The sequence below is a fragment of the Theobroma cacao genome, chromosome 4 (assembly GCF_053813885.1).
Source record: "Theobroma cacao isolate CCN51 chromosome 4, ASM5381388v1, whole genome shotgun sequence".
NCBI lineage: Eukaryota > Viridiplantae > Streptophyta > Magnoliopsida > Malvales > Malvaceae > Theobroma > Theobroma cacao.
In genome coordinates, this window is record NC_142642.1 from 22,010,429 (window position 1) to 22,036,434 (window position 26,006).

The following is a 26,006-nucleotide window of genomic DNA, read 5'->3' on the forward strand; positions in this document are numbered from 1 at the left end:
CTCTGGAGTATCAATTCAATTGCTCAACATAAACATCTACTAACGTAAAATTAGTAGGATTACTCTCGAAACAGTAAGCTTATATGAACCATGTTAAAAATTTCTTCCAATTGTGTCTGAAACAACAAAATTTGGTCTGGATTGATTAATTAATCATAAACACTAACTTTAGTATCAGTATTATGTAAAACATGTGATCTTTTTCGAATGATAACAACAGTACATTTCATTTCAAGTTTGCAAATTATCCTTCAAGGAATACATAACCATCAAACTCTAATTTGAGGAAAGAATCTGAGGAAATGTTGAAAACTACTACTATTTCAATCTAATCAATTCATTGGTTGGTAACTCACCAACTCACCATCTAATGTTTACTTCATAACTAAGAACCTAAAACCATGAGAGCAAAACCTTTTGGCTAATTGATTCCCGAAGAAGGATCATAATAAACAATTAGCAAAAACTACCGCATCCACGCTGTCAGTATCTGACTATATGAAATTAGCGCTGGAAAGTCCACGATTGGGAAGCTTCATTTAGCCATTCAACTGCATAATATACTAGTCATTTTTGTTTGCATATATATTTAAAGTGGGGGGACCCTGAATTTGGACAATGAAGTATCATTGAAAACTGCACCCTTCACCAAGTCAAAAGAGTTAATCCAGAAACCAAAGGTGTAGAACCAATTAAAAACAATTAGACTGTTCTGTATCTTAATTTGGATAAATATTTAATAACCTTTCTTATGTTTTATTTTGGTGTTAGTAAACACATCGACTCTCTCGTACTATTCCTATAAATACCTTTGGACTCATCTGCTTTGCCTCGTTGCAATCCACAACATGGCCAAGATATCTTTCTTATTTGCATTGATAGCTGCTTTTGCTATTGCCAATGGCTCTGCAACAAAGGAGGAGGTGGGGATATATGAGCTCAAGAAAGGGGATTTGTCTGTTAAGTTCACCAACTGGGGTGCAACTATTGTCCAAGTTGTCCTCCCTGACAAATATGGTTAGTTTCTTGGTCTTTGTTCTCTCTTTCTTTTCTGCACATGTGATAAAGGATTAGCCTTGAGTTACACAAGGAGAATTAATTATGTCTCATCTCCAAAATTCCAATAGCAAACTCCCATGTTGGAAGTTTTAGACGTTATAACCATTGAACAGTGTCTTGATCTCTTTCAACTTTCATCCTTTTGTTGATGGCTTATTTCAAGTTCAATATCGATCAGTTTCCATTTTCTTATATCTAGGTAAATATTTCTCTTTGATATTATATAATGGAGGATGTTCTCCTTATGCTATCCATTGGTCTTCGTGTTTCTGCTAATATTCAGGTAAACTGGGTGATATTGCTCTGGGATATGATTCTGTCCAGGAGTATATGGTAAGTATTTCCGTCTCTTTATTTGCAGCCTTTTTTCTGGTTTCTTGATATTTTTGCTTTTTGTATGCCAAATCACATTGTTTTTCTGGGAGAGATCCGCATTCCTGTCTGCTCCTATATTTTAAACGCACATGCTAAAGTGGGTCCTGATTGCTCCTAATATTATTAATAATTTGATAAGAGTTTACAGCTGGATTGCCCTAAAACCTGTTCATTAAACATATTTTTCCTTTTGAAGAATCTGGCGGAGTAAGACCTTTATTTTGGTGTAAATATTCCTACATTTCCATTTTGTTTGTTCATATTTGACTTTTTTTATTAAACGAAAAGACTGATCTACTGGCAATGAGTGACAAAGGCAGGCCTTTGATCTATTATACTACAATTTATATCATTTGTTTGGTTTGTTAACCTTTTCTCATCTAATTTGTACCTATTCCACTAGAGATTCCAACATGAACCTCCATCTCGTAGAAAATCTCCAAAAAGCCACATCTGATTCAATTTGTTATTGTGAATTCAACTTTGTAATTTATGTTTTTGGATTGCAGTCATTGTCTTTAAGAAGCTTACGGTAACACTGATTGCTCTAAATTCAATGCCATAGTAACACACTTTGATGGTGGGCAGATTTGATGATTCTATGCTGGCATTTATCCCATGAAAACTTGGTAATCATTGATAGATTCTATACATAACTACTAAGTTCAGGTTATGGTTTAAGTTTAGGAAATCTAATAAATTAAATTGTGCTTTATAGATAGTTTCATTTCGTATTCTATATAATTCTAAACAAGATTGGTGTGAATTTATAAAGCTCAAAAAATAGTGGAAAACTATATAGCTAGAGGCCTATATTTATGTGACAATCATAGAATATTCTTTTAATAATTCTCATTTTTCCTTTTTTTTTCATTTTTGATGAGATATTAATTATTGTCATTGTTATAGTAGACTTGAAAGGTCAACCTTCTCCACTGAGAATTAAATTGTTAACGATACATGGCTTGCATGGGTTGAAATAGGATAAAACTTTGACCAGTCAATCTGAAAATCTTCTTTTTCTGCTTCCCTAAAATATACTAATTTGACTAGTAGTTTTCATATTTTTTTCATGAATCTCTTACGGTATGGATAATTCCAAGCGGAAATTATTTATTAATATTAATTATCTTGAAGAAGGAATAATTTGAATTTCCTTTTCTTTTACTTGTTTTTCGTTTTTTCCTTTGAACAAATTAAAATTCTTTCCCTTATCATCTCCAGTTTACACTTTAGTATCAAAATAATTTATCAAACAAATTTATTTTGCTTCTCTTTTTACTTTTACGCATTATTCTGTCGTTATATTTCCATTAATTCTGCTCTCTTTTCATACAAAATTGGTAATTTCTGCAGAACGATACTTCCTACGTTGGTTCCATTGTCGGACGGGTTGCTAACCGAATTGCAGGCGCTCAATTTACTTTGAAAGGAGTCCATTACAAACTGATTCCTAATGAAGGCAAAAACATGCTTCATGGTAAGTTAATTCTTCATTTTCATCATGATTTTTCCTAATTCACTACTCATCTTAAATTAAATAATCCTAATGTTATTTATCCTTCGTTTATGATATTTATGTTGTAATGAAATGAACATTAGGTGGCCCCATTGGATTTAGTGATGTTGTCTGGAAAGTGGAAAAGTATAAGAAAGATGGTCATGCTCCTTCCATTGTCTTTGCCTATGACAGCTATGATGGTGAACAAGGTTAGTGCACTATTTTTGCCAATCCAGGCCTCGAAATTCGTCAATGAAAATATATAAGAGGGTGAAATTTTCTCCTGATATTTAATTTCTTATATATTTCACAGGATTTCCCGGTGCACTCAAAGTCACGGTGGCCTATACCCTTCTCCCTGGTAACAAGCTGACTGTGACAATGAAAGCCAAAGCTCTAAACAAGGCTACTCCAGTGAATCTCGCCCAACATACATACTGGAACCTTGGTAATCACAATAGTGGTGATATTCTATCTGAAGAAGTCCAGATTTTTGCTTCCCAGTACACGCCTGTTGATAGCCAGCTTATTCCCACTGGCGAATTTGCTTCTGTAAAGGGAACTCCATATGATTTCCTAAAGTCCCACACTGTTGGAAGCAGAATCAATAAACTTCCTAGTGGTTATGATATCAACTACGTGCTTGATGGTGCTCCTGGAAAGATTAAGAAAGTAGCTGTCGTGAAGGATAAGAAGTCTGGAAGAGTTATGGAGCTGTTGACAAATCAACCTGGTGTGCAATTCTATACTGCAAATTTCCTGAAAGATGTGAAGGGAAAAGGTGGATACGTCTATCAACCTCACGGAGCTTTATGTTTAGAGACTCAAGGCTTCCCTGACTCTGTGAATCATCCTAACTTCCCTTCAACTATTATTTATCCTGGAAAGGAATACAAGCATATTATGCTGTTCAAGTTTTCGATTTCATCGTAGAGAAACCTAGGGGTTGAAACATTTCCACGACAACTAAAATGTTTGTTTTAGTCCTTTAATGATCTTGTTGTAACCTCATAAAACTTGGAACAATAAAGTATTCCTGATTTTAATTGTTTCGGCTCAGAAATGGGAAATAAACTTGTTTAGAGCAAGTAATTTTTGTTGTGTTTTGGGAGAAAGAGAGTAAATGGCTGCTATAACACAGCTTCTGTTTTATATCTCTTAAACAGAGATGAACAAAGAGAGAAGGTCACACTAGTTGCATTCATATTCGACATATATATACACAGCTTCAATAGTTATAACACTTGTTAATACATGAGAAACAAGTGTAAAACATGATTATCATTGAAACATGCACAGCTCCACGTAGTAGTCTTCAACACTAAGTAAAACACATACAAACATACATGATATCCAAGTGGATTGTCACTTGTCACTTGATACATGCAAGCATTAACTTCAACAATTTTGTGATTTACTTAACAAAATAAAACTTGATATGCTTTGATCAATGGAATTTAGTAAACGCTATGGCTAGTATTTATAAGATAATCATATCGTAACTTTAAAGTGCAAATGGCAATACATAACTCCGGGCTCCAAAGTTAATAAATACCGACAATGATAGAAGTTTAAAATCTCAATGTGTGTCAATCTGTGTAATAAATAAGACATGATAAACATATAATTTTCACAAGACTAATCTTAACTTCCTACCTCTTAGTTTCTCTATCATAAGGAAATTGCCTATCATGAATAATTAGTAACCTGTTAAAGAGACTAAGCTTACTCCTTTTACATTTTTCTCTTCTGTAAAAAGTGAAATTTGACCAATTGGGTATACTAAGCAAAATTTACCCATTATACTCCTTTAGTTTGAATTATACTCCTTAGAAGACAAGTCTTAGAGTGGGAAGAAGAGCAATATAATTCCTTCTTAGAAACTGTTAGAAAAGATAAGCTTAAAGTAAAACTACCAAGCGGGGGGTGAATTGGTTGTTAAGTAAAAATTCTTCCCTTTTATAAAAAATAAATTCAATTGTGAAAGAATAGAACAATAAACTAGAGCATGAATTGAATAAGTAAAAAGGGACTTAGTAGGATTTTTATAGAGGTTTAGCCTTCTAATGCCTACGTCCTCTCCCTTGATAGTACAAGGAGTTTGAATCCACTATTAGTTTGCCTTTTCAACAGGTCAGGCGTAACCTCTATAACATGCCTTTTGTAGGATCAAATGTAACTTGTACAACTTGCCTTTTGTAGGATCAAGCATAACCTCTACCAATACACTACCTTTTCAAGTTAAAGCACAAGTTTTACACAAGAATAAGCCTTTTAAAGAATCAAATAAAACCCTTTTACCTTTTTCTTGGAGGTATAACCAATACAACAGTATATTCAAGTGAAACACAAACTAGAAACCTCTATAAAAGGTGGATAATGAAGTTTTGGTTTAGAAAGGTGTGAGCTTTCACAAAAATAAGAATGATCAAACAAGGTCTAAGCTCAAGAAAGATCAACTAAAGGGTAAAGATATGAACCTTAGGCTCTTTGCTTGCTCAGAGTTAGGAACTTTTCTTCTCATAGTTGTTGCTTTTGTTTTTCCGCTATTTTCCTTTTCAAAGATGATTCAAAATCTTTCATAATCCCCTTATTTTCTTCCTTTAACGTCTTCAAGATATATATTTATAGCCTCTGAGATTTTCTGCTTGTTAGACTAACTTTTGAATGATTTCTTGTACATTCAAGCTTGCTTGCACAATTTTGTTGCTTTAGTAGAATCGATTCTTTGTAGTTGAATTGTCGATTCTTCGCAAAGTTTGTAGCTTTTTGACTCTAGAGAATCAAGTTTTCTATTTTGAGGTGTTGATTCTTCTACAACTAAGTGTAAAGGTGACACTTTTGAATCTTAGAGAATCGATTCTTTTGCCTCAAGGTGTCGGTTCTTCTTTGTGAACTAGCGCCAAAAATTGAATTCAAGCGTGAATTTTGCTGCTTCACTTTTGTCCAGTTGTGTCATGCCTTTCTTGGTCACCAAGTTTCTATGTTGTATTTTGGGTGCTTCAAGAACTAACTTCTTCTCCTTGTAAAATAGATTCTTTTTTCCTTGTGTTTCTCTTTTTGCCTTATGTCTCTCCAGAATCGATTCTTTGTCTCTGAGGTGTTGGCTCTTCACAAAGTTTGTAGCTTCTGTCTTCCAAGAACCAACTTCTCCTTGTCTCAAAATTGATTTTTCACTATTGATCTTTGCTCGAGAACTAACTTATTCTCCAGAATCAATTCTTCTTGTAATTAAACAAATATACTTTGCTTCCTTATCATTTAAAAATCAAGTCATTTCTTTCGAAACTTGATCCTTAGGTTGGCACATGTAATTTTGAAAACAAGAGACTTTGAGAAGATTCAGAGCATGATCATCCATATTAAAAATATGTAAAAACATGTCATGGCCCGGTACTCCCCTCGAGCTCGTGACAACCGCCGCAATATCCCGATAGACACTCATTACCCGGAATGCCAACTGAAACCCCGCAAGGCTTTAATATCAGTTTCTCATTTTCCCCTATGAGTAATCGTTGCCAAATATCACGTTCTAAAAGATTTTAAACTATTTCCAACTTAAAACAATATTTTTTTAGAACACTGCGTAAATAATTTTTACAGCGTAAAAGCAAAATAAATTCCTACATACAGTAGTACAAATAACTAGAGTATGAAATTTAATTTACAGTGACATGTGGATCCCCAAATGACAAAAATGAACGAAGGTTGTAAACCTACAGTTTTTAAGGAAGTAAAGCCAACTATAGCCTTCGACGATATCAGCTATCTACAGTTTATACTGAGCCTGAATGGGTGGAAAAAAGGGTGGTGAGATTATAAAATCCCAATGAGTAAATAGACATCATCATAAACATCTAGAGTTAAGTACATGGAGACGATAAAATAAATCATCGTAAACTGGGTCATAGCATTAGAACACATTTCTTTCAAAATACGTAACGAGGCTTATGAATCTCATAAAAACTAGGCTTGTTCCATAAATCCATCCTCGGGGACACCTTGGCAGAGGAATCCTACCGAGACCGCCAAGTCTGTTCAAAATTCATATTTCGCATAAAACACATTTTTCGTTGGACATCATAGTCGTTCCTTAGCGTTGGCTGAGTTCACCATCACGTGGTGGTTCGGCATGAAGTGAACTCAAATATCACCTCAAGAGCTACCCTACACGCCTCTACAACCGAGGTGAGCACATATAAATGGGGTTACCGTGCCCCTCTCATAGGCTGGTCCACGGAACCCGCCTACTGCAGTAAGCTAATAATTATCCCACCAATCAATAAAATTCAATAACATGATATGGCAATTATTGTAATTCACAGCCTTTCAAGGCAAACAAACAATCCGTATTTCAATACAATTGCCAACCAGCCAATCATGCTCAATTTATCATAAGCCAATCAATTTAAACAATCAAATTACAATAAATAGCAGTCTTCGTGTACTCTATTTTTCAAAATCATTATTAATTTCAAAAAAATTTATAAATTAATTTCATTGAAGCACATTTATTCATAAAACATGAAAATTTACCTTTTTAAATCCGTTTTCCCATAAAATTCATGAAATCATCTAAAATTCACCCTAGATAATTAAAAAGACAGTAAGTTTACTCACAATGTCTAGAGTGCAGATTTTCGAAGTACTCTGACTACTGGTCCTCGAATGCAATTTCCTTGCCTTTATCGGAGGACTCACCACCTTGACATAGTACAAAATCAAGAAACTTACTACATTGATACTAAATCGAAATTAAACTAATTTAGATTACTAATGCATGATATGGAATGCAAAATGCATGGGTAACCATCTAAACCCGATATTGGCCTAATTCGTCTTATCACCCGATTAATTGGCCAACACATCCAATTTAGCTCCAAATTGCTCCATTTCTTTTCCAATACCTTAATTCACCAAACATAAGTCAAATAACCTAAAATTTGACAAAACCATCTTCACTTTTCTTCTTAGAAGTTTCGGTCAATAATGGTGCATTAACACCGTGATTTTTCCTACTACTTTTCCACACCATAATTCATCATTTTCTAACCAATTCTTTTAAAATAAAAATCAAATTAATCCTCACTCAATACAAGGTAGGTTCGGCCATTGATGGGTGATGGGGAAATGAATTCTTTTCTTGTTGTTTTACTTCTAGACATGGTAAATTAACTAAAAACTAAAAACACTAACATAACTTGAAATCAAATCAATCCAAGATCATTCTCTCTCCATACCCATTCAGCTAGCCATGAATTCACCATGAAAACATGAAATTTAACCATGGAAAATAAGGAGAAATGCTTAAGGAAAATAGATTTCAAGTTTAAATCGAGAAATCCTACCTTTTTCACTTGTTTTCCTTGATTTTCCACACTTTTTCTCTTGAAATTCTCCACCTAGGGTTTGTTCTTTCTTTGTTTCCCTCTTTTCCTTGCTTGGCCGAATATTTGGAGAGAAATGAGAGGTTTATAGGCTAATTTTTAAAGAAAATAATAAAATATTCTAAGCTTGACACATAGCATGTTTTCATTGGTCCATTATTAAAACTTTAAAAATTTTAAACTTTTTATCTCCATCACGTATATTTTCTCACTTATCCATGATAATATTAGGTAAAATCAGGTGCTGGACAAGTGTTAGGTGGTGTAAAATTACAATTTTGCCCCTAGGGTGGCAAAATGACTATTTTACCCCTATGCTCGAAAAAATGTCAAAATTAAAAATTTTCACTTCTCAAACTCAAATTATGTTCTAAATAGTCAATTTTAGTCAAAAATTTCATCTAACTCTCACATCTTAACCTCAGGTGGTGAAATGACCATTTTACCCCCGGATCATGAAAATTCCAATTTGATTCCATATCGGTCCTTGAACTCCGAATCACCATTTTAAGTTATTCTTAGACTGTAAAATTTTCAATTTCACCCTAAAATCTCTATTTGATCTAGTTCGAGGCTTAAATCAAATTTGTTGTACATCTAAGTACAATACCGATTTTTGTAAATTTTTTGAGACTTTCCTAACATGCAAACATGCTATCCATCACATGTATGTCATGACAAGTATTTTATAAGGTTGGGCTTTATAGCACTACCCCCCTTAAAATAAAATTTTGACTTCAAAATTTCACTTACTAGATTCCAAGAAAAGATGTGGATATTGGTTTCTCACCTGGCCCTCGACTTCCCACGTCATCTCCTCCATTTGAGCATTCTTCCACAGCACTTTAACCATTGGAATGCTCTTGTTCCTCAGCACTCGATCCTTTTGATCTAGAATGCGCACAGGTTACACTTCGAACTTCAAATCCTCATGCAACTCAATGGGATGTGTCTCTAGAATATAAGAGGGATCGGGAACATACTTTTTCAACATCGAGACTTGGAAGACATTATGAATCCGATCTAACTTCGAGGGTAATTCAAGTCTGTAAGCCACTGGCCCAATCCTTTCAATGATATGAAAGGGTCCAATATATCTCGGATTGAGCTTTCCTCGCTTCGCGAATCGAATCACACCTTTCCAAGGAGAAACTTTAAGAAAAACTTTATCGTCAACTTCAAATTCCAAATCTTTCCTTCGTTTATCAGAATAACTCTTCTGCCTATCTTGAGTCATCTTTAATCGCTCTCGGATAACCTTGATCTTGTCATTTCTCAGATCAATCAATTCCACATTAACCAATTTCCTCTCACCCATTTCATCCCAACAGAGCGGAGTTCGGCACTTCCTTCCATACAGAGCCTCGTATGGTGCCATCCCAATACTAGACTGAAAATTGTTATTATACACAAACACCAACGACAAGTGTCTGTCCTAACTCCCAATAAAGTCAATGACACAAGCTCGTAGCATATCTTTTAGAGTCTGAATAGTCCTTTCAGATTGACCATCAATCTACGGATGAAAGGCAGTGCTAAATCTCAATTTAGTTCCGAGAGCTTCTTGAAATTTTGGCCAAAATCTAGAAGTGAATCGAGGATCTCAATCCGATACAATAGAAATTGGAACTCCATGTAATATCACAACCTCATCAATATAAAGTCTAGCCAGTCTCTCAATAGAATACGTGCTATGGATAGCCAAGAAATGGGCGGACTTAGTCAATCTATCCACAATTACCCAAATAGCATCCTTCCCACTTTGTGTCCGCAACAAACCCAATACAAAGTCCATAGTCACGTGTTCCCACTTTCATTCTGGAATAGGTAAAGGCTGAAGAGTACCTGATGGTTTCTGATGTTCCGCCTTGATCTGTTGGCATGTGAGACATTTCGCTACAAACTCTGCTATGTCTCGTTTCATACCCGGCCACCAATAACTTTCCTTAATAGTCTGATACATTTTGGTGCTTCTGGGATGTAAAGTATAGGCAGAAGAATGAGCTTCTTCTAAAATTGTTTGTCTCAACTGGTTATCCTTAGGGATACAAACTCGGCCTCTAAACATCAAATTACCATCATCATTGAGTCTAAACTCACTAGTTTCTCCTTCTTGTAGCTTTTGAACTTTTCGCTTCAACTAATCATCGAATTTCTGCAATTCTTTGATCTGATTCAACAATGAAGGTCTCACAACGAAACTAGCAAGTAGGGTTCCATCCTCACCATTTTTCAACTGAATCCCTAGAGACTTCATCTCAAGTAACATCGAAAAATAAGAACTCCAAAGCGTTGCTAACGACGATGAGGATTTACGACTTAAGGCATCCGCTACAACATTTGCCTTTCCTAGATGATAATCAATCACTAAGTTATAATCCTTAATCAATGTAGCCACCGTCTTTGTCTCAAATTAAGTTCTTTTTGGGTGAGCAAATATTTCAAACTTTTATGATCAGTAAAAATCTGACAACGCACACCATATAAATAATGCCTCCAAATCTTCAATGCGAAGATTACTGCTGCTAACTCCAAATCATGGGTAGGGTAATTCGTCTCATGCTTCTTCAATTGTTGGAAAGCATAAGCTATTACTTTTTCATCCTACATCAATACGCACCCTAATCCCAACTTAGAGGCATCACTGTATACCACAAATTCTTTCTCACCAACTAAAAGTGTCAGAACGGGAGCGAAGGTTAACCGATTCTTTAGCTCCTAAAATCGACTCTCACAAACATCATCCCACTCAAGCTTAACTCCTTTACAACTCAAACGAGTCAAAGGAGTCGCTATCAATGAAAATCTCTAAACAAATCTCCGATAATAACCGGTTAAGCCAAGAAAACTGCGAATCTCAATTACCGTTCTCGGTTGCTCCCATTGTAAGATTGCCTCAATCTTCTTGGGATCGACATAAATTCCAGCTTCGGACACCAAATGTCCCAAGAAAACCACTTCCTTTAACTAGAACTCACATTTAGAGAACTTGGCATAGAGTTGTCTCTCACACAAAGTTTGCAACACAATGCGCAAATGGGCAGCATGTTCATCATCATTCTTCGAATAAACCAGGATGTCATTTATGAATACTATTATGAACTTATCCAAGTATGGATGGAACACCCTGTTCATAAGATCCATAAAAGCTGTCGGGGCATTAGTCAAACCAAACAACATCACCAGAAACTCATAATGCCTTTAACGCATCCTAAAAGTAGTCTTGGGTACATCTTGTTCCTTAATCTTCAACTGATAATACCCAAACCTCAAATCAATCTTAGAAAACATCATAGCATCTCTTAATTGATCAAAAAGATCATTGATCTGTAGTAGAGGATATTTATTCTTGATGGTCACTCGGTTCAGCTGACGATAATCGATACACAATCAAAGAGTGCCATCCTTCTTCTTTACAAATAAGACTGGTGCTCCCTAAGGAGAAGTGCTCAGGCGAATAAAATCCTTATCCACCAAATCTTGCAGCTGGACTTTTAGTTCCTTCAACTCCGCCGGAGCCATTCGATATAGAGGGATAGAAATAGGTGCGGTACCCGGAAGTAAATCAATAGGGAACTCAAGCTCTCGCTCAGGAGGTAGTCCCGATAATTCGTCAGGAAATACATCAGGAAACTCACTAAGTATTGGGACATCCTCTAACTTAGGTTCCCCCTTTGAAGTATCGATCACATGTGCTAAATATGCCGGATACCCTTTCTGTACTAGTTTCAAAGCCTTAATGGCCGAGATTACACAATACGGTAATACTCGACGTTCCCGACAAAAACAATCTCTGCTCCCTCCGAATTTCGAAGAACAACTTCTTTCTTGAAACAATCCACATTTGCCCGATGTGCAATTAACCAGTCCATACCCAATATCAAATCGAAATCTTGGATTGCTAGAGTAATCAAGTCACTCCTAAATTCTTCGTCACCAACCATTACTCCACAATCTCTATAACAACTGTTTCTAACTAGCTTCTCTCCTAAAGGGGTGTGAACTACAATTTCTTCCTTTAATGGTGACAAGTTTCTATTAGCAATTGATGCAAATGCCATACTCACATATGACCTATCTGAGCCAGAATCTATTAAAACATAAGTATCTTTATCAAATAAAGACATAGTACTTGTCACTACTCCAGGTTGGACCCATGCCTCATCTTCCATCACAGCGAACACTCTTGTCGAAGTATGAGTATGTGGTCTAGAAGGTGGATATGCCAGGGTGTTACTCCCTACACCAGACTGTATAGCTACGCCCTGCCTCGATGGTAACCTAGAAGGATCTCTCATCTGCATATCCCTATGAGCTAGTGGAGATGGAGCAGCTACTATACCTCGTCCCAACTGTGGACAGTCACTCCTAATGTGACCTATCTATCCACATTGAAAACATCTTGTTGGCCCTCTACACAGCCCAAAATGACTTTTTTCATAATTTTTGCATCTATCAGACCTCCGGAACTCTTCCCAAAACCAGTCATAGCAGATCTGTTAAACCTCGAAGGTCTCTGTTGTGATTGTGGAAATAGAGGTCGAGGAGATGTCATTGAAACAGAAGTAGTGCTCCCTGAAGCCGTTGAGTCCTTGACTCTCTTTGGTTGTTGACTAGAAGATACATTCAGATATCTCCTATTTGCAAACTCAGCTCGTATTCTCTTATTCTCATTTGCAAGCTTCTTGGCCCTTAAAGCCATTTGTACCACCTCCTTATATGGCTCCTTACTAGTCACTATCATTCGCTCTTTAATCTCATTACGGAGCCTTTCCTCGAAATAACTGGCCTGATCCTGCTCAAATTTCACCAGATCCGACACATATAACATCAGCTCGTTAAAACGAGTTTCGTACTCTTCTACAGTTAAATTCCCTTGTCTCAAACTCAAAAATTCTCTCTTCTTTTCTTTCTGATGGAAATAAGTGAAATACTGACCATCAAATTCTCTTAGAAAGTCTGACTAGGTGGAGGAGTAGTGGAACGGGATTTTATTGAATTTCACCATGTACGAGCCCTCTTATCCAATAATCTCGTGGCCACCATCAACTTCATGTCATCATCCAACCTCATATCTGAGAGTGTCTCCGAAACCTGATTAATCCAATCTTTGGCTACGATCGCGTCTAACTCACCCGTAAAAGAAACGCAACCCAGTTGTCTAGCCTCTTTCAGCTTCTTAGAAATAGATACATCTTGTACTGACGAAACTGAAAGAGTAGCTGGAGGCACTATAGATGGAGCCTGACCAGTTTGAGCTTGACCAGCCATTGCAATAAAGAAAGCTGCCAACGTCTGTGCTGCCTCAGGAGGCATGGCAGGAATGCCCGTAGGTGGCAGAGGATGTGGAGGATGTCGAGGAGTCTCAGCCTGCTTAGCAGCAGGTGCTGCCCGAATGGCAGATGCAACCAATTCCTCTTCTACTGCATCTAACTGACGATGTTGGGAACGACCTCTTCCCCTCCCAGTCGATCTAGTGAGAGGTGGGTGTTCACGTCAAGGAGGCATGATAATCTATAAGGAGAAACAAGCAAGTTTAGGCAACATCAGGCTCTATATGCAGATGCATGCATTCTATTCAACCTAACCTAACTTAACCTGGTGCCACACTGACACTATAAATTTTAAAACAACTTTAAAACTAAAAACTTTGATCTTTAAAACCAAAAGCTCTTATACCAATCGAATTGTCACGACTCGGTACTCCTCTCGAGCCCGTGACAACCACCGCGGTATCCCGATAGACACTCATTACACGAAATGCCAACCGAAACCCCGCAAGGCTTTAATATCAGTTTCTCATTTTCCCTTGGGAGTAATAATTGTAAAATATCATGTTCTAAAAGATTTTAAACTATTTCTAACTTAAAACAATATTTTTTTAGAACACTGCGTAAATAATTTTTACAGCGTAAAAGCAAAATAAATTCCTACATACAGTAGTACAGATAACTAGAGTATGAAATTTAATTTACAGTGACATGCGGACCCCCAAATGAAAAAAATGAACGAAGGTTGTAAACCTACAGTTTTTTAGGAAGTAAAGCCAACTGCAGCCTTTGACGATATTAGCTATCTACAGTCTATATTGAGCCTGAAATGGGTGGAAAGGAAGGTGGTGAGATTATAAAATCCCAATGAGTAAACAAACATCATCATAAACATCTAGAGTTGAGTACATGGAGACGATAAAATAAATCATCGTAAACTAGGTCATAGCATTAGAACACATTTCTTTCAAAATACGTAACGAGGCTTATGAATCTCATAAAAACTAACCTTGTGCCATAAATCCATCCTCAGGGACACCTTGGCCTAGGCATCCTACCAAGACCGCCAAGGCTGTTAAAAATTTACATTTCGCATAAAACACATTTTTCGTTGGACATCACAACCGTTCCTTGGCGTTGGCTGAGTTCACCATCACGTGGTGGTTCAGCGTGAAGTGAACTCAAATATCACCTCAAGAGCTACCCTACGCACCGCTACAACCGAGGTGAGCACATATAAACGAGGTTACCATGCCCCTCTCATAGGTTGGTCCACGAAACCCGCCTACTGCAGTAAGCTAATAATTATCCCACCAATCAATAAAATTTAATAACATGATATGGCAATTATTGTAATTCACAGCATTTCAAGGAAAACAAACAATCCGTATTTCAATACAATTGCCAACCAGCCAATCATGCCCGATTTATCATAAGCCAATCAATTTAAACAATCAAATTGCAACAAATAGTAGTCTCCGTGTACTTTATTTTTCAAAGAGATTATTAATTTGAAAACAATTTATAAATTAATTTCATTGAAATACATTTATTCATAAAACATAAAAATTTACCTTTTTAAATCCGTTTTCCCATAGAATTCATGAAATCATCTAAAAGTAACCCTAGATAATTAAAATGACAGTAGGTTTACTCACAATGTCTAGAGTGCAGATTTTCAAAGTACTCTAACTATTGGTCCTCGGATGCAATTTCCTTGCCTTTATTAGAGGACTCACCACCTTGACATAGTACAAAATCAAGAAACTTACTACATTGGTACTAAATCGAAATTAAACTAATTTAGACTACTAATGCATGATATGGAATGCAAAATGCACGGGTAACCATCTAAACCCAATATTAGCCTAATTCATCTTATCACCCGATTAATTGGCCAACGCGTCCAATTTAGCTCCAAATTGCTCCATTTCTTTTCCAATACCTTAATTCACCAAACATAAGTCAAATAACCTAAAATTTGACAAAACCGTCTTCACTTTTCTTCTTAGAATTTTCGGCCAATAATGGTGCATTAACACCATGATTTTTCCTACTACTTTTCCACACCATAATTCATCATTTTCTAACCAATTCTCTTAAAATAAAAATCAAATTCATCCTCACTCAATACAAGGTAGGTTCGGCCATTGATGGGTGATGGGGAAATGGAATTCTTTTTTTGTTGTTTTGCTTCTAGACATGATAAACTAACTAAAAACACTAACATAACTTGAAATCAAATCAATCCAACATCATTCTCTCTCCATACCCATTCGGCTAGCCATGAATTCACCATGAAAACATGAAATTTAACCATTAAAAATAAGGAGAAATGCTTAAGGAAAATAGATTTCAAGTTTAACTTGAGAAATCCTACCTTTTTCACTTGTTTTCCTTGATTTTCCATACTTTTTCTCTTGAAATTCTCCACCTAGGGTTTGTTCTTTCTTTGTTTCCCTCTTTTCCTTACTTGGCCAAATATTTGGAGAGAAATGAGAGGTTTATAGGCTGATTTTTAGGGGAAATAATAAAATATTCTAAGCTTGACACATGGCATGTTTCCATTGGTCCATTACTAAAACTTTAAAAATTTTAAACATTTTATCTCCATCACATATATTTTCTCACTTATCCATGATAATATTGGGTAAAATCCATGTGCTGGACAAGTGTTAGGTGGTGTAAAATTACAATTTTGCCCTTGGGGTGGCAAAATGACTATTTTACCCTTATGCTCAGAAAAATATCGGAATTAAAATTTTTCACTTCTTAAACTCAAATTATGTTCTAAATAGTCAATCTTAGTCAAAAATTTCATCTAACTCTCACATCTTAACCTCGGGTGACAAAATGACCATTTTACCCCCGAATCATGAAAATTCTAATTTGTTTCCATATCGGTCCTCGAACTCCGAATCAATATTTTAAGTTATTCTTGGACTGTAAAATTTTCAATTTCACCCTAAAATCTCTATTCGATCTAGTTCAAGGCTTAAATCAAATTTATTGTACCTCTAGGTAAATTTTTTGAGACTCTCCTAGCATGCAAACATGCTATCCATCACATGTATGTCATGACAAGTATTTTATAAGGTCGGGCTTTACAAAACAATTAAAGCATTTCAATGTGTTTTTCTATTAAGTTCAGCTCGAACAATCCTTTGAGATTTTTATTCATACTCAAAAATTTCTTTCACTTTCAAAGCTCATTAATTTTAATCAATTTTGTTATGTAAAAACAAGAATAAAGTTAACAATTTCTCCGTTTTAGATATGACAAAATTAAGAGTTAAATTTGCTCATTAAAGAAAAACTCCCTTTGAAAATATGCTCAATATTTCAAAAAACTTTTCTCAAGTAAAGCTCCCCTATTACAACCCAACTCAAGGGTCTGTGACTAATGCACGAGCCTAGTAGGCAATACCATTAGACTTGAGCAAGCCTCAGAATCCAAAATCATATAACACAAAGCCAAGGGATTCAATAATCAAATATTCACAATAAAACTAAATATAATACATTATCCCTAGCACATAATTCACATAAATGTTTATAGAGCCATATGTTGGCCATACAAGACGAGTTTGTACATAACAACCCTTACATAATTTTATATGGCACATCATGCCTACATGCATAACCATAGCGAAAGACTTTAAACTGACTCAGTGGAGTGACTGACACGTAATTGAAACCTATCGGATGCCAAAACTAGTCTGTCTATAAACAACCCTTACCACACACCGTTGTGGTCTATTTACCTACACATGATACACAAATGGGTGAGTACTATAATACTCAGTGAGTGGTGCAAGTAAACAAAATTATATATATATATATATATATAAACACATAATAAACTCGGTGCAACCATAAAATCTGACAAACATTTCTAAACATAGGGCATATCATTATCCCTAAGTCTCCAATAAGAGGGCATCTCATAATCCTCAATGTCTTCAAAGGTCATCACACATATCCTTAGGCTTACCTTTAAAACCGATCAAATTTAAGCGAATCATTCTCCACGGCACACTCTAGTTGCCGAAGTATCACATCAAAATCATATCATATTTATCTAAGCCTCTCATGGCTATCTAACATTATATACGAATCAAGTCAATGAGTGAGCCTCCCTTGGATATAGTCAAATCACGCTCAGTGGCCAACCTACGGAGAATCAAATCACGCTCAAGGTAAAGCTGTTGGCAAAGAATAGATCATGTGCATGCTGAAGCAATGAGCGGAAAACAAATCATGCACAGCATCAAAGTAGCTGGCGGAGAATCAAATCATTGACTAGAGTAATCTTCTGACTGCCAGCATCACCTAGAGTATTCTTAAACATGTGGCATCAAAGCACTACAAGCGGGAACATAAGCCAGACTAAAACCACCGTCCATGCTTACCACCATCCCAGCAAGCACACACATAGTCACAAGGGATTAAAACTTCACTCATCCACAAATTAGATCAATGTTCAGAATTTATCCCTCGAACGGAAACACAAATCTACAAATAAGGCCATCATGCCTTTATCATTCACATTTATCGAGCTTTAATCATCTTTAAGCTCGGTTAGGTTCTAAGTGCCTTTAAATCTCCATGGCATCATTGGATCAAATTCTCTTAACATATCCTCCACCTAGGAAAATCTACTCTTAGGGTTCATTATAGCCTCTAGACATCCTAGTCTAGGTACGCACAGCATAAGCCACCCATGTGGCTCACATCACAACACACAAACACCCATTCCACAGTTTGGTTTTTAAACTTGGGCACTTACATCTAGGCAATCATATATATACATATATATATACATACACACATTCTAATACCATGGCAGTGCCTTCATCAAGGCATGATGCATCACATGCATTTTTAATTCAAACCTACTCACAGTGACAAATTGGAAGTAATCCCACCGTCGAGCTCAACTTTAGCCTCCAATCATCCTCTAGCTCATTAGCACGTCCAATTACTTTGTTTCCTCTTAAGATCACATCAAAACATCCAATTGTTAATTAAATCCTAGCTTTCGAAAAATGCTAGCTTTTTTACAATTAACCAAATCTTAGAAATCTAACTATTTCAGCTCAAATCCTTCATTAACGAACTAAACCCATACCTTAGAAGCTAGATTGCATGAATCTTGGCTCCAAATTCTAGTTAAATAGAGAAAGATTCACTAAAGTTAGAAAACCTAGATTTCTTAGAATTTAATCGATTAAATTGAGAAATAATTAGTAAAAATGTTTAATCTTACCTCTAGAGGTGTTTCCTAAGTTCAAATTAGCTCCAAATAGCTCCAAAAATCTATTTGGGGCCTTAGGGTTTTAAGATGGTAGAGAAAGAGACTTTGGGGGTTTTTGTTAAATGGGTGAAATGCTAGTGAACCCCTTTTTATTTTTACCTTTTCTCAGTGATGCATCGATACATTTGGCAATGTTTCATTGGGGCAATGTATCGATACATTTCAAGTTGAATGGTCTTGAGTGCTCTTTACTTTAGATGTATCTATACATTTAGGCAATGTATCGATAAATGTTCATCCAATTTCCAAATCTATCGATACATCTTTAAATGTATCGATACATGAGGAGATGTATCGATACATCTTCCCCTATAGGCATTTTTAAGCTTCCAAAAATCCAAGTTTATCACCCCAAAATCATTCTGTGTTAATATCACACCTCAAATCATTCATTTAACTTAATCCCATACACACAAATTCATAAACATAACATCAAACTTAGATCAAAACCTCAAACTATGGGATTTATCACATGTTTCCTCAAAATTTTCCTAAGTGCCCATTTATGTACATATATATTCTCAAACACTTGGCATACATAACATATCATAAACTAACTTAATTTACATCGAAAATTGAGGGGTGTTACATACCCTTGAATTTATGCTTTTCTCAAAAGATTTGCATTTAAGTTTGAAAGTACCCTTGAAAAACCATTTTGAAAAATCCAACCAACATGAATGAAAATTTAAATGCAAATTTACTCACTATATTTCTCCCTTTTTTTGTTATATCAAAAAGGAAAAGAAAATGGAGTACAGAAATAAAGGAAGAAAAACTCATAGAAAGATAAATCGTTAGTAGCACTGGTTATAAATAATTATCAGTCATCATTTGAGAATAAGATCATAGAGGCATTCATAGCAAGAAAGTTCAATCAATCATCAGTAAGCATGGAAAGCAATGTCAAAAAAGATATAAGGAAAGAAGATTTTTCATTAGGTCAATTCATATACAAAAGATCATTTGCAATACAATCATATCAGTATGAACAAAATGTATGCAAATGTTGATGCATATGCCTACTAGTCAAAATCAGTATCAAATTCTTAACTATCAAGATTGAGAACTATGGTTGGTTTTGTTTTGTTCATCCTATCATGGAGTCTCTCTTGGTTGTGGGCCAAATCACATTGATTTTGCACTAGTTACTTCATTTCTTTTTCCATGCTGCTTACTGTTGCTTATAGCTTTCAATTAAGTGACAATAGTAATCAAAGACATTTTGGAATTTTGTAACGACCCAAATCCAAGGTCATGACCGGCGCAAGGGTATTGATGGGAGTGACCTTTTTAACCTATGCAAGCCTAATATGAACAAATAAATCAAATGCTTGAAATTTTCTCATGGGACTCATCATGGAACCATATATCAAACAAGCATGAACATATTATATCTCACAAGAATGTGTTATATTAGTTTGCATGATAACATGCTCAAAATGCGAAAGCAGCACATATCAAGTAACATACATAGGTCATCCTATGGCAAATACAAAGTGTAGCCATCCCATGGTAATTTTTTCGAAATATATGTCCGTTAATACAAGACATAGCAAGATATTATCCATGATAGTCAAACATAAATGACCAAACCAAATAGGACCAATGGAGTACAACTTAAAACAAAAGGGCTAACGCTTAGTGGATGCCATATGTTCAGCTACCAAGACTGACAGAAGTATTGGCTTTTCCCAAGGACAGTGAGCCAAGCCACTACTGACCTGCAAAACAAATGCATCTTACATATGTGAGTTATAAATAATTCCCTAAGTAGATATGATGGGGGGACAAGCTAAAAGGAAAGTGTTTATCAAGACACTTTTTAAAATAATGCAAGTGATCCATTTCAAACAATATCAAAGTTTTCCTTTCAAACATATCACATACTCAAATAGTTTGAGAATTTAATTGCCAAGCCAAATTAATCATCCTAAGGTGCAAGAAATCTCAAACCATCATCTCGACGAATAAAAACTCATTTAAAAGGATTTTATTAGGTTTAGTTGAAAACCCATTCGTAAGCTCTTGAAATGAGAATAATAGTTTGTAAAACGTTCAAATATTTCTAAGAAAATAATTAATAAATATCGAGTTTAAAAGCTTTTGTGCGAGATGTTGAGGAAAACAAAGGTTTAGTGTTAAAAATAAAATAATATCAACACTTTTAGAAAACCCTTAAAGAAAATTATTGAATTTTATAATACATACTAAATTGAATAAATCAAGTTTAAAAACCAATGTCAGGGCAAATACCTAATCCAAAGATCAAGTTTGAGATGAACACCAAATCCAAATGCCAAAATTGAAACACCAAGGTCAAAACAAATGCCAAATCCAAAGACTGAAGTCTAAACAAATACCAAATCCAAAGTCCAATTCAAAATAATATAAAATGCAAGTCCAAAATCGAAACAAATATTGAACCCAATTCCATAGAGTTGAATATCATTTCAAAGATATCGTGGAGCGTAGATAGCATGGATAACCAAATCAAAGTATGCCGTAGCACCAAAGTGGTCGAATACATGATAGTCATCGATCGTATATCAAGGAGGTAGGATCGTATCAACTACCAAGGAAACCAAATCAAAAGGTAGAACTCCATTGACTATCAACCAAAGCTCAATATTGTGTACAATGGCTAGTGGCTACTGCCACTAACTACAGGTCCATAACTCAAGTACACATCATTAGAACATTTTGTTTTATATTCTAATATTCAAATGTTTGTTTCCATATGAAAAGGTGTATCCATTCACCATCCAAAATCAAAAGGTTCAAAGTCCATTTCCAAACAAAGGATGAATTCAATTGCGAACACGATCGAAGTTTAAAAGCCAAGACTAAATCAAAGTCATGAATCTCAAAGTCAAATTGACAAAATGTTAGGGTCTATGCAAAACTATCATTTTTCATTTCAAATTTCCAAATTGGAAATCATTCAACTAATCGTAGACAAACCCACCTCTTGAAGCGTGCCTTTTCCTCTTGGCACCTTTTGTTGAAAGCTTGGCTTTTTCAACAAACTCAAATTACTCAAATAGCACCTAAAAATGAGGTTTAATCATCAATATTCTCAAATTTTCGAAACACCTTGAATACCCATTTCTAACTCTATTTAATCTTCAATTATTCCCAATAATTTCCATAAATCTTTCATCCAAACCTTATACCCAACAATTAAACAGCTTATTTTACCTATTTTTCCACCTTGGTGAGCTTCTAGTGGAGAGGTCTAGCCAAATCTTAAAAACCTAGAAAAATTTATAGCTTTTAGAAAGAGAAAACAAAAATCATCAAAACCAAGTTTTGAGAGTGAAAATCCTTATCTTTAGCACTTAGAATCCAAGATTTGATGATGCATTTTGAAGGTCATGAAAGGTATGAAATTTGAGAAAAATGGGTTGAAGAATAAGGAAATAGGAGAAAAATGAGTGAGTCTCGAGTTGTAGGGCTTTTAAGCCTGCCTAAAGTGTCTAGGCAATGTAGGATCGACTATAAAGGGTTGAGGGCCAATCTTTGATCAGAAGGTTCATGTTTCATTCATTTTTCCTTCATAGGATCGACTATAAAGGGTATATAGTTAATCTTGGACTAGAATGCATAGACTTTCTCTGTTTTTACTTCACAAGGTCGACCCTCTCTGCATTGGGATCGACTTCTTAGGTCCAAATTTGGGCAAATTTTCCCTTTTAAGGCCTAATCCCATTCTAAATCCCTTCCACAACCTCCATAAGCTTTTAGTTTTGAATTCTCAAGGATGAAATTAAGCTCTTGGAGCTTAATACCAAGCTCTTGGAGCTTGTTTTAATCCATATAAGGCCTTATGCAATTTAATAACATAGTCAAGTTTTTCAAAGTCTTCAAAACCAGGGGGTTGTTTGACATAAACTTCTTCTTGAATAAGGCCATTTAAAAATGCACTTTTCACATCCATTTGAAATAGTTTGAAATTCATGAAACATGCAAATGTAAGTAATAACCTTATGGCTTCTAACCTGGCAACAAGAGCAAAGGTTTCATCATAGTCAATACCTTCTTCCTGATTATATCCTTGAACAACTAGCCTAGCTTTGTTTCTTATTACATTACCTTGTTCATCTACCTTGTTTCTAAACACCCACTTTGTACCAACAATTGGGTGATTGAATGGCCTTGAAACTAATGTCCATACTCTATTTCTTTCAAATTGTTCAAGTTTTTCTTGTATGGCCATCATTCAACTTTCTTCCTTTTTAGCTTTTTCGAAGTTTTTAGGCTCAATTTGTGAAATGAAAGCTAAGTATTTGCATGTTTCTTTAACTCCTATTTTGTTTCTAACTCCTTTTGAAAGATCACCAATTATCTGCTCTTGTGGGTGGTCTTTGACATATTTTCAACTTTTTAGAAGATCATTGTGTTGATTTTTAACTCTTTGCAGATCTTCTAAAGATGAAACTTCTACTTCTCTTTCATGAGAGTTTTCTTTGTTTTACTTCTTCACTAGGCTCATTTCTTCCATTTGTCTCTCAAGGTCCTCTGCATCATTATCATCAACAAAATCTTTCTTTTGTACAACATTAGTTTCATCAAAAACTACATGAATGGACTCTTTAATTATTAAAGTTCTTTTGTTGAAAATTCTATATGTTTTTAAGTTTAATGCATATCTTAGAAATATTGCCTCATCACTCTAAGCATTAAATTTTCCAAGAAAATGTTTTCCATTGTTCAAAACAAAACATTTACAGCCGAAACTTCTAAAATGGGAAATGTTTGGTTTTTTGCCTTTGTGCAATTCATAGGGACTTTTAGATATCATGGCCATTATTGAAACTCTGTTTAGAATATAGGCTACTGTATTGATAGCTTCTGCCCAAAAATACTTTGGTAGTTTGTTTTCACAAAGCATGGTTCAAGCCTTTCTTTTGAAGTTCAATTTTTTCTTTCAACAATCTCATTTTGTTGAGGTGTTCTAGGTGCAAAAAAGTTGTGATCTAACCCTTTTTCATTGCAAAAATTTTCAAATTCATCTCCTTCAAACTCACCTCCATGATCACTTTTAATGCTGACAATGAGAAGTCCTTTTTCATTTTGAACTCTCTTACAGTGATTTGCAAAATGTAGGTAATGCATCATTTTTGTAAGCAAGGAACTAGACCCAAGTATATCTTGAATAGTCATCAACTATCACAAAACCATATGATTTACCTCCTTAGCTAGTTATGTTGATTAGACCAAATAGATTTATATGCAACACTTCAAGAGGTCTAAAGGTTGAAATAATATTTTTGGCTTTAAAATATGTTCTAACTTGTTTCCCTAATTGACAAGCATCACAAATCTTATCATTCTCAAATTTAATTTCAAGCAATCCAATAACCAAATTTCTTCTCATTAGTTTTGAAATGGTATGCATACTTGCATGTTCAAGTCTTTGATGTCATAACCAGTTATCATTTTCATCATTTACCATAAGACATGACTCACAATCTAGCTCAAGATCTTCAAGAAATATAACATACATGTTTTTTATTCTTTTTCCTATGGATGCAATTTTGTTGGTACTAATATCTATAACTTCACATTTATGTGAATCAAAACATACTTTAAATTCTTTGTCATACAGTTGATTGATACTTAATAGATTATGCTTTAAGCCTTTAACAAACAAAACATGATTGATTTAAGCATAAGAATTTTTACCAATGGTTCCTATACCATGAATTCTGCCTTTTGAATCATCTCCAAATGATATTGTACCACCCTTTTTCTTATCCAGTTGAGTAAACAACATTTCATTTCCTGTCATATGCCTTGTGTCACGACCCGGTACTCCCCTCGAGTCCGTGAAAACGACCGCGGTGTCCTGATAGACACTCATTACCCGGAATGCCAACCGAAACTCTGCAAGGCTTTAATATCAGTTTCTCATTTCCCTTATGAGTAACCATTGCCAAATATCATGTTTTAAAAGATTTTAAGCTATTTTCAGCTTAAAACAATAAAAAAAATGATTTCTGTCTCATAGGGGCATTTTGGTCATCTTTCCTTGAAAATTTCGAAACCAGCTAAAAATATAGTATGCGAGTACAAAACACATAATTCATAATCAAATATAAGTTTAAACGTCTAAAACCTTCATTTAAAATGAAATTATGATTATTTAGATATAATAAAAAAAATAAAAGAAATATTCAATAAAATATTCTATTTTTTTATAAAACAATATTTTTAGAGTTATACATAAATAATTTTTGCAGCATAAAAGCAAAATAAATTCATACATACTATAATACAGTAAGCCAGAGTATTTAATTTAATTTACAATAACTAGTGAGCTCCCGAATAACCAAAAGGAAGGAAGATTGTGAACCTACAGTTTGGAGGATGTAAATCCAATGGTAGCCTCGATGAAATCAGCTATCTACAGCCTATTTTGAGCCTGAAATGGGTGGAAAGGAGGGTGGTGAGATTATATAATCCCAATAAGTAAACAAACATCATCCAAAATATCTAAAGTCGAGTAAATAGAGACGATTAAAATATTCCATCTCAATATGTATTTCATAACATAAATATTCATTTCATTTAAATAACCAACATGGCTTATGAGTATCTTAAAAGCTTGGCTCCTGCCAAAATCATTCTCGGGAATACCTTGGCCGAGGCATCAACCGAGTCTGCCAAGGCTGTTAAAAATTTCGTATACACGTAAACATATTTTTTTAGTTTGAAAAACACAATCGTTCCTTAGTGTTAGTGGAGTTCATCATCACGAGGTGGTTCGGCGTGACGTGAACTCTAACCATACCTCAGGAGATACCCTACGCGCCTTTTTGACCGAGGTACATATATAACCGAATTTCATGCCCCTCTAATAGGCTGGTCCATAGAACCCGCTCACTGCAGCAAGCTAAACCCACCATATAATTAAATTTACGATAGCATGACATGGCAATTATTTTATTTTACAGCCTCTCAAGGCAAATCAACAGTTCATACATTTTTAGCACATTTACCAATTCAGCCATTCATGCCAATATTGTCATAAGCCAATCAATTAGAACCATAAATTTATAACACATCAAGTGGTCTCCAATTACTCTATTTTC

The 26,006-nt window shown here is 35.1% G+C and overlaps 2 protein-coding genes across 2 annotated transcripts in view; one reads left to right on the forward strand and one right to left on the reverse strand.

Annotated features, from left to right (window-relative positions):
- The first annotated feature begins 790 nt into the window (after positions 1 to 790).
- On the forward strand, positions 791 to 3,981 carry LOC18507261 (uncharacterized). The gene is made up of 5 exons (XM_018119248.2): positions 791 to 1,017; positions 1,343 to 1,392; positions 2,791 to 2,914; positions 3,037 to 3,144; positions 3,249 to 3,981. The coding sequence occupies exons 1-5, from the start codon at positions 849 to 851 to the stop codon at positions 3,866 to 3,868; spliced, it is 1,071 nt and encodes a 356-aa protein (XP_017974737.1). The 5' UTR covers positions 791 to 848; the 3' UTR covers positions 3,869 to 3,981.
- A 9,342-nt stretch (positions 3,982 to 13,323) lies between these two features.
- Positions 13,324 to 26,006, reverse strand: part of LOC18601466 (uncharacterized) — a 70,166-nt gene continuing 57,483 nt past the window's right edge. The window contains exon 10 of the mRNA XM_088805747.1: positions 13,324 to 13,783. Within this exon, the coding sequence (XP_088661873.1) occupies positions 13,324 to 13,783 (460 nt within the window). The remainder of the gene's footprint in view (positions 13,784 to 26,006) is intronic.

Excerpts from the sequence above, each read along its gene's own strand:
- LOC18507261 (XM_018119248.2), top strand. The coding sequence starts at position 849 with ATGGCCAAGATATCTTTCTTATTTGCATTGATAGCTGCTTTTGCTATT. Across the intron at positions 1,018-1,342 it reads TGTCCTCCCTGACAAATATG|GTAAACTGGGTGATATTGCT; the intron begins GTTAGTTTCTTG and ends GCTAATATTCAG. Across the intron at positions 2,915-3,036 it reads AGGCAAAAACATGCTTCATG|GTGGCCCCATTGGATTTAGT; the intron begins GTAAGTTAATTC and ends AATGAACATTAG.